The following is a 9,810-nucleotide window of genomic DNA, read 5'->3' as shown; positions in this document are numbered from 1 at the left end:
TTCTTGCATGTCTCAATTATTAGTAGACACATGCGTGGTTTTCCTAACTAGTAGACAAAACTATGTGTTTCCTATTACATTTCCAAATTTCCAAATTTTACTCTCAAATATTTTAATTCCACAATCACAACTCCATTTTCCTAACTATAAATTCCCTAAAAAACTAACATCCACACCACAAACAACTTCCGATTCCTCCTTTCACTTTTTGAGTTTTTTTTTTCTTTCTTAAAATTATTGCATTCCCTTCATAGTCCCTTAGTACTATAATGACACAAATAGTTTTAAATGCTGTAGTATATTTTCTTCTATTCACGCTTACATCGGTTATAATCGAGGGGGTAACTTTAAATGTTGTCGATTTTGGGGCAAAACCTGATGGTGAAACTGACTCCACAAATGCATTACTGAGTGCATGGGGTAGAGCATGCAGCTCAACATCACCAACCACCATTTTTGTGCCCTTAGGAAGGTTCTTAGTTGGTAAGGTAGTTTTCAAGGGGAGGTGCAACAACAAGGGCATCACAATACACATTGATGGTGCACTAGTTGCACCTTCCAAATATGATGTTATTGGAAACGCTGAAAATTGGTTGTTTTTTGATGATGTTGATGGTGTTTCGGTGATTGGTGGTGTTCTTGATGGCCAAGGCACAGACTTGTGGGCATGTAAGAGGTCTGCCAAGTCTTGCCCAATTGGTGCTACGGTATGCTTCGTGTCTTAGCAACTCACTTTCTAACAATATCTTTTAAACACTCTCTTTGTTGTTGGTCAAAGTTTATTGAACATAATTTTAACAATTCTTTCTGGTGTACATAATATTACAGAACATGGGATTTACCAATTCAAACAACATAGTTATCAACGGAGTGACCTCTTTGAATAGCCAAATGTTCCATATAGTTATTGACCGATGTGATAGTGTGAAAATACAAGGTGTTAAGATATTTGCTGCAGGAAACAGTCCTAACACTGATGGCATTCATGTTCAACTCTCATCAAGTGTAAACATTCTTAACTCAAATATAGCAACCGGTGATGATTGCATTTCAATTGGACCTGGAACTACTAATTTGTGGATACAAAACATAGCTTGCGGACCAGGTCATGGAATAAGGTAATCATATTTGTATATTCATATATAAATAGATTCACAAGACATTTTTAATGAATTTATGAGATATACTAGATGATAACATTCCCACTTTGTAATTAGGTCCTACATAAATTTTAGTCAATAATAACATGTTAAAATTTCTAGATAGTATATTTTAGCTTTTATTTATTTATATGCATGTCTATAACATTGGTTGGATTTGCATATGGCAGTGTTGGAAGTTTAGGCAAAGAATTTCAAGAGGCTGGCGTGCAAAATGTGACAGTTAAAACAGTCACATTTACTGGAACAGAAAATGGTGTACGAATTAAGTCTTGGGGGAGACCTAGCAATGGGTATGCAAGGAAGATCCTTTTCCAACATGTTACCATGGTTAATGTCCAAAATCCCATTGTGATCGACCAAAATTATTGTCCCAATGAGAAAAATTGTCCGAGTCAGGTGAGCTTCTCAATTAAGAAAAATTTAATCTTCTATGAATTTTTTATATTACCTTAGTTAAAGCTTATGAAAAAAGAAAAAAAAAAAAGGAATTAACATAAAACTTGTATAAAATGAGAAATTTATTTTTAACATGAGAACTTTTGTTTCCAAAAATGTTCAACGTAGGCTAATTATATTTTTTTTTTCTTTTGACAAATTAACAACTAGGTTTCCGGGGTTGAAATTAGCAACGTTATATACCAAGATATTCATGGAACCTCAACAACAGCAATTGCAGTCAAAATGAATTGTAGTCCAAAGAATCCATGCACTGGAATAAGATTGGAAGATGTGATGCTTACATATGAAAGCAAACAAGTCGTAGCTTCAAGCAATCACGCTGGAGGAATCACATCTGGTGTAGTTCAGCCCAACAACTGTTTCTAGCATTGTTAAGGCCATCAATAAAACATTGATATAATAACAAATCTCCAATATTGTATGCAAGTTAGGTGATACAAAACTTTGATGTAGTAACCAATACAAAATGCAAGTTAGTTGAAGAGCACAATTTTCTTTAAATGTCAATGTTATCCATTTTTTTTTTGGTTTTGCTTTTGAGTTTCCTATTTATATTTCTGAGTTAATGAACAATTATTTTCTTCCTTATTGTTCTTAATGAAAACAAATCTGCGTACACAAAAGACTTTATTACATAATGCCACTACAGAGAATTACATGTTAACCTACATTTGCCAACAATACTAGATCATAATCTACTTTCTTTAGAACTACCACAATCAAAATGATGATTGCAATAGCCATACTAAAAGGCTTAAATATTCTACACAAAAACAGAACAAGAACTTAAATTATATATATTCAGTCACGAGCTACAACTAGCACTTGCTTACCAAAATTACGACCACTATAGAGGCCAACTAAGGCTCCAGGACCATTTTCAAGGCCCTCATCTATGTCTTCCACATACATAATCTTCCCTTCTTTGATATGAGGCAATATAAAATCCAAAAATTTGGGATATAGGTGATAGAAATCGCCAACAGTAAAGCCTTGCATACAAACCCTCTTAAATATGATATTTGCCAAATTTGTTACACCTTCAGGTTGTGTAAGATTATACTGTGATATCATTCCACAAACGGGTATACGTCCATGAACTTTCATATTCAGGAGTACCGCATCAAGTGTCTTGCCCCCAACATTCTCAAAGTAAATGTCAATGCCTTCTGGAAAGTATCTATTGTATAAATTGAAATGCATAGTCAATATATTGTATGGTAAAATTTAATGAAAATTTATCTATCGCAATACTATTAAATACGGACCTTTTGAAAGTTGCATTGAGGTCTGACTCTTCTTTGTAGTTAAAGGCTTCATCAAATCCTAACTTATTCTTCAAAAGATCCACCTATTTTGGAAAAAAAACACATTCAAAGTTTTTGTTGGTTAGCAAATATATACTATAAGGAGTTTAGGTCTTGCTAATTAGACTATTATTACTAGTGTATGAAGCAAATCTCTTAATAAAAGTTCAAAGTATATTTTTGAGGTAAAGAAGAGGGACAAGGGTTGAATTGGATATTGTGACTGTTAGAATAGTGGATTAAGCCTAGAGATTAGGCAATTGAATAGTATATAAGTGGAAAGCAACCCTCACCTTACAAGCCGGTTTTGTAGGGTTGAGTTAGGCTTAATCTACTATTCTAACAGTGACAATTGTAATCAAACTTTAGCAGAGAAATTCCAAAATTATGTATCTCAGTTTTCACTAACAAAGAATTTACAATAAACAAATAATATTATCTAAGCTAGATAATAGGCAAAATATTTAGGCTAATTCAAAATAGTAGTATCTTATATAGAAGAATAAAATGAAAAGGTTGAAGCTAATTTATCTTTCATGCAAACATATATAATGAAAATTATTAGAATATACCTTCTCTTTACTTCCAGCACTTCCAACCACATAACAACCAGTCAATTTTGCAAATTGACCAACAAGTTGTCCAACTGCACCTGAGGCAGCTGAAACAAAAACATTCTCTCCTTTCTTCGGAGAGCCTAATTCAAAAAATCCAGCATAAGCAGTCATTCCTGGCATACCTGTGATCAAGGAAGAAACTAACATGGGTCATAAGGCACAATAACAAGTGAGAAAATAATGCAACTAGCATCCATATAAGCTTGTTTGCATTCTTGCTAAGATTCTTTTTTGAAAATGTATATTATATACTAATCAATAACAAACACAAACAATATAAACCGAGGCTTGCATATCATATTGACATCAGGTGCATGATTCAGTATGAATCAACATAAGTTTGATGAATACATACCAAGAATACCAGTATAATATGAGAGTGGGACATCAGTGTGCTCAATCTTGAAAAGTACAGTTGGAGTTACCAAACTGTATTCTTCCCATTTCGTAAATCCCCACACTAAATCACCTTTCTTATAATTTGGGTGTCCAGATTCTAGGACTTTTGACACCCCGTACCCTGTTAATGGCTGCATATACATAACAATTAATAATTACACAATTTTTTGATTCAAATATGTATTTTCAAAAGTAAACTACAAATATTGTTAATATTAAAGTGTGTCTTTTATTAAAGTTTATACATTGGAACCATGACATACATAGCAGTATGATATTATGGACTATTTCCTCATTGAATAATGGGATTCTGATTGCTGAACTATTTTCCCAAAAGAAGAAAAGGGTCATTAAACTTTTAGTGATTGTACGATTTTGGTTTTAGTGTTTATACTGCATCATCTTATATCATGTTGACAATGTTTATGAGTAAATAACTATTATTTTTGACAGCTTTGAATAAATAAAAAAAAGGATATCTTTCCATTCTTCATAAGAAAGTAGATTTTGACCTAATATACACCCCTCATGTCCTAGATAACACCTTTCAAACCGGGTATTAAACATCTCGAGTGTGAATCTATTACCATCTTATAAATATGAGTTATTAGACCTATTAGACCACCACTATCGGACTGATGTTAGATCATCTAAAGATGTTCAGGATCTCAAACTATATGTTTGAGAAGTGTAGTCTTTGGTGTGAAAAAGATGTGTTAGAGAACTTCTTTGGCTAGTGATAATTTCAGAATAAAATATACATACGAGACAATTCTCACTTAATAAATCAATTTTGTAAATTAAGTCGGTTAAAATTCATTTAAGTAAATTAATGACTCCAACATTGAATGAAATTAGGATAAGTGACCCATGGTAAACAGGTGAAATTATGAGGAACCCAATTAACTGAAATGGATGAAATTATGTCTAAATGAAAGTTAACAACGAAAGTTTGTATAAATTTTTTATCCAACAAAAAATTAATCCAAAGTTACTTCAATTCAAAATCTTCTATTCAAAACCAATTCTTCAAGGTAGGACCAAACATCTCAACATTTATCTAAAATTATATTATCAATATCAGAATGAATTCCAAAAACTGCAACATAAAAAAATGTGAATGGACTTTAAAGTGAGAAAAGTTGGATGACTTACAGAGCCAGGTGTATAGGTTTGAAATCCCTCGGGGCCCATCTTTCTCATGAGGGCTACCATGTAAGGATCACATGATAGGTAGAGATTTTTGAGGAGCACTTCATTGGAACCTTCTGGTAGCTTCAATGTTATGGTTCCTTCAACGACATTCATGTCTGATTCCTTAGGAAAACCACTCACATAGTCCCTTAGAATCACTTGTTTGTTCCTCACTTGCGTCATCGTAACTCGTAGCCTCCTGTTTCAGCGTGATAATGCTTTGTATTGGGTTCTTTTTCAATTCCCAAAAATGGGATACATTTATAGTGAGTCCTCGGAAGTGTGAAACTGGGAAAATGAAATGGCTAATGTGTCATCACTGCCCACGTAATTAGCAACCATCAAATGTTGTACAATGTAAGCCGCACAAAATTACGGCTTCCGTGTTTGAGTTAACAAATGCTTCTTTATGAGGAGAAAAAATATTTGCTTTTATAAACTAAAATTAATTTATGTATCTTAAATTTTAGAAAAGATAAATGTTTTTTTATACAAACTTTTTATTGTAATTTTTTTCATCGTTAAATGACATTTAAATAAAAAGTTATAAGAGATTTATTTTTTATTTTTAAAATTTAGAAAAAAATAAAATTCTTCTTTTGAAAAATCACACTAATCCTTACTTTTCAGTATGGCCACATCATGAATGACGAGTGTGTAAGCTATAACTTATCATTTTGCCACGCTTTGAATGTGAAAGCTCTAACATGTTCTCATGTAATGCTTGTGGACTACATTTTGTCCGAATTTTCCAGATTCCGGTGGAACAATTAAGAGTAATTAAGTGGATGTAATTATGGTATCCTTATAAATCGAGGTATTTTAGTATAATTTTTTTTTGTTATTGTGTTACGTATTTATATTTATATGATTTTTTCTCTTTACATGTAAATCACATTTTATATCATATTATTTATTTAATAAAAGTGTAGAAATACAATTTAAGGATCTATAAGATATGGAGTGAAAAAATATTTATATAATATTACTTTTGATAAATAAAAAAAAGGTAAGAGGTCTAATTTTTGTTTTATTTGTTTATTAATTTTAAATGTTCATAATACTTCTAAATGTTAAGTCAGACGAAGAACATTGACAATTCTTATCGAGGTTTTGAATATGACAAATATAATACATGTTGTTATTCCTAACATGTGCATTAGTGTTTCAGATGGATAACAATAAGTTCAGGCAAAAATGAAGGACAAAGTATGATCAAGCATAATCGAATTGAACAAGACATCAAACGATAGCAAAGCTAGTATCAAGACTAAGGTTGATCAAGGCTCAAATCAAATACAAGATAAGACGAATCTATCAGTTGAAGCCTGAGGGATCAGATGAAATACCAAAATAGGCATCATAGGAGACTAAGTCAAGAACGGGAAGAAAGTTGGCCAAACATCAACATAGAATTGCAAAATCATCAGATAGAGAACAAGCAGACGAAGTCATCACTCTCATAACCAGACGTAAAGGGTAGTCATGACCAGACGAAGAATCAAAACTAAAATGTGTATCCAGACGCAGTCAGAAAATAATGAAGCACGTTTGAAGTCCACTAATCACATTGAGTGAAATCATACAAGAAACACAAAAAGGACATCCAACCTGAATAAAAAAAGAAGAAAAATAGGCAAGCGTGGATTCACAAGTCAAAGCTGCGTGCGTTAGAGAAAGGACACCTACTTTTCAAAAAAAGACAGCACCTCAACAGCTAAACTGATGAGAAAAGTACAAATATGCCTAGATCATGATTGAAGTCAGACATTGAAGTAATCAACTACACAGAAGGACTTCATGAATACAAGAAAATATTTAATGCAAGATCAAATGCATTAAATGAAAAGATTTACATAGCTATGAACAACCCTCCATCTGCAACGACATGAAGCTACGCTCCAACGGGAAAATTTAAATTCAAACAACGGGCAGATTTACCAATTGGCTATAAGTATCAAGGCAAAGAAGAAAAAGAAAAAAGAGAACTGAGAAGTAGAGAAATCGTGCAATAAGAAAAAGAAAGCGAAAGAGCATAAGCTACATTTCTTCTCAAAGCATTTCCTGTATATCTGTGTAAAAACTAAGATAGTTTATCTTAGTGAGTGTTGCTAATAGTCTATCCTCTCTACGAGAATAAACAAACACTTAGACACTTATTCCTGTAAAACTAAGGTTACGCACCTTAGTGAGTGTAGAAACTATCCTATCCTCTCTGTGAGAGTTACAAACACACTCAACACCTTCATTTGCTGTAAAGCCTGAAGAGGCTGGTAGAAAGAATACTTGTGAACCAGAAGTGGTTTGAGAATACTAGCGCTAGTGAGTGAAGCTAGCGGGCCAGAAGTGGTCAAGAATACTTGGAGAACCAAAAGTGGTTAAGAATACTAGCGTCGACAAGTGAGGTTGACGAGCTAGAAGTGGTTGAAAATACTTGTAATCCTTTGTAATTAGTGGAACCCTTCAGTTGAAGGAGACTAGACGTAGCTCAGATTGAGTGAACCAGTATAAAATCTGTGCATACCTCTTTCTATTTTTCAAACACTACTTGTCTAAAAACTTCGTCTTTCATCCACTTTCATTTCAACAAACTGTTAGACGAAAACACAGTTGTCCACCATTTTCGAAGAAACAATTTTTTTTTGGACAATAAAACCTTTCAGACGGAAAACTAATTTACTCAACTTGTTTCTTGAAGTAGATGATCAGTTCTATCGAACGCAAAAAGCTTTCTAGTCAAACAAGCCTGCACAAGTTTTCAACAAAGCTTGAATATTCTTTTTATTAAAAGTAAAAGGAGTAACTTTACAAAACGATTTTGAAAAATCTTCTTTCGAAGACACACACATTCAACCCCCTCTGTGTATTTCCGCTAACTTCACTAACCAATTATTTCATACAAATGCAAAATTATAATATCACAAAAAATTAAATAAAAAAATAATTATTATTAATTTAAAATTTTAGCGTTTCAAATCCCATCAAATTTGATAGAATTTCGTAGCTAACGCTCTTAACTCGTAATGGTGTTTTATTTTTCGGTTTTGGAACTTTTATATATACATATATATATTATTTGGATATTAATAAAATTTAAATTGTGTACCACAATAAACTATTTATTATTCCTCGTTTTTTCCTACAATTTTTTTATATTTAATTTTAGTAGTTTACTTTCATTTGAAACAATGTATTCTAAATTGACAATGTAGAAATTGAATAGGCTTAATAGTCCTCCAAATTTAAGGTATATTTTTTTCTTCTAAATTTAAAAATTCTGCTTTTAATTCCTATAATTTTTTTAAAAAATATATTATTTTAATCTTTCAAATTTAAAAATTTATATTTTTAGTCTTTGTAATTGTACTACCCACATCGGTACTAGGGCCCACCTTAGCACCTTGGAGGTTGGGGCCACGTCGGCTTATCAAGTTAGACCACTCCCCAACCAATAAGATAAACTGATAAGATCACAATCTTATCAAATCGTTACCAAACCCATTATCACTCATACGAAAAACCCTAATCTACACCAAGGTACGTGCATTATATATATGAGACTTACACACCCACAAAAACTAACTTAAGCATTGGAGTCTCTTTTGCAGGTACCAACCCCATCTAGGAGCAGTCGACGTACCAAGCAGAAGAGGCTCGTCGATCTTGCTCGAAGATCGTCTCACCACCAATCTCAGGTAAGAACAGTTTGGCGCCCATCGTGGGGCCGAAGAAAAAATTCCCTTCGACTGAAGCAATGGTTTCTACCCGCAACAACAATAGACCACCTAGTAGCGCCCCAAACAACGTGCCCAACATGGACGGAGAGGCCGCCACAAGGACTCTGCTCGAACAAATCGAGATCTTGTATCAACAAAATGTTGCTGCCATATCCGCCATGCGAGCACAGCATGAAGCCGACATCGCGGCATTATGAGCCGAGAATGAGCGAATCCAGGCGCAAATTCCACAACAGCCACTGCCACCAACCCATCAAGCTGAGGATGAACATTAGTCGCTTTCCCCGCCTCAGACAAATCGATCACACGCCCCAGCACATCGCGGGACAGCCGCTGGTAGCCAAGGGCTGTTTCAATCTCTAGGACCTAGGGTCGGCGCAAGACGGCATCCTTTCGACGACGGCATTATGGAAACGCCGCTCCCACTCGGATGGAAGCCACTAAACATCAATCGATACGAAGGCACCTTGGACTTAGAAGAACATCTGGACGCGTACGTCACCTAGATGAACCTCTACACCGATGACGATGCCATCATGTGTCGTGTTTTCCCCACCTCCTTGAAGGGACCTGCCCTGAATTGGTATACCTAGCTACCTTCGAGGTCGATAAGCACCTTCGACGAACTGTCGAGGCGATTCATCGCTCAATATGCCACCAGCCGTCCACACCATATCACCTCGGCCGCCTTAGCCAACCTCCGACAAGGTGACACAAAATCCCTTAGGAAATTTATGGAACGCTTCACCGACGTGTCCGTAAAAATTTAGAACCTCAACCCCGAAGTCGCATTGCACTCCATGCTCATTGCACTCAAGCCGGGCCCCTTTGTCGACAGCCTCTACAGGAAATCGCCCAACGACATGGATGACCTACGAGCACGAGCTGCCGAGTACATACAAATGGAAGAGCACACCGAATTTCGAGAGAAGAT

At 34.6% G+C, this 9,810-nt stretch overlaps 2 protein-coding genes across 2 annotated transcripts; one reads left to right on the top strand and one right to left on the bottom strand.

The window, feature by feature from the left end:
• Positions 1-200: 200 nt before the first annotated feature.
• LOC109791524 (polygalacturonase) lies at positions 201-2,176 on the top strand. Its single transcript, XM_020350832.3, has 4 exons — positions 201-707; positions 829-1,118; positions 1,331-1,559; positions 1,770-2,176. The coding sequence occupies exons 1-4, from the start codon at positions 270-272 to the stop codon at positions 1,986-1,988; spliced, it is 1,176 nt and encodes a 391-aa protein (XP_020206421.2). The 5' UTR covers positions 201-269; the 3' UTR covers positions 1,989-2,176.
• Positions 2,177-2,232: 56 nt separating this feature from the next.
• Positions 2,233-5,455, bottom strand: LOC109791525 (2-alkenal reductase (NADP(+)-dependent)). The gene is made up of 5 exons (XM_083070868.1): positions 5,101-5,455; positions 3,902-4,076; positions 3,502-3,668; positions 2,891-2,973; positions 2,233-2,802 (listed from the first exon to the last, which is right to left on the bottom strand). Exons 1-5 carry the CDS (start codon positions 5,320-5,322, stop codon positions 2,424-2,426), a joined length of 1,026 nt encoding a protein of 341 aa, XP_082926994.1. The 5' UTR covers positions 5,323-5,455; the 3' UTR covers positions 2,233-2,423.
• Between the last annotated feature and the right edge of the window lie 4,355 nt (positions 5,456-9,810).

The sequence above is a fragment of the Cajanus cajan genome, chromosome 3 (genome assembly GCF_000230855.2).
Source record: "Cajanus cajan strain Asha chromosome 3, NIPB_CcT2T_4, whole genome shotgun sequence".
Lineage (NCBI taxonomy): Eukaryota > Viridiplantae > Streptophyta > Magnoliopsida > Fabales > Fabaceae > Cajanus > Cajanus cajan.
Note: the sequence above shows the minus strand (reverse complement) of the source record. Positions and strands in the feature narration are given on the sequence as shown.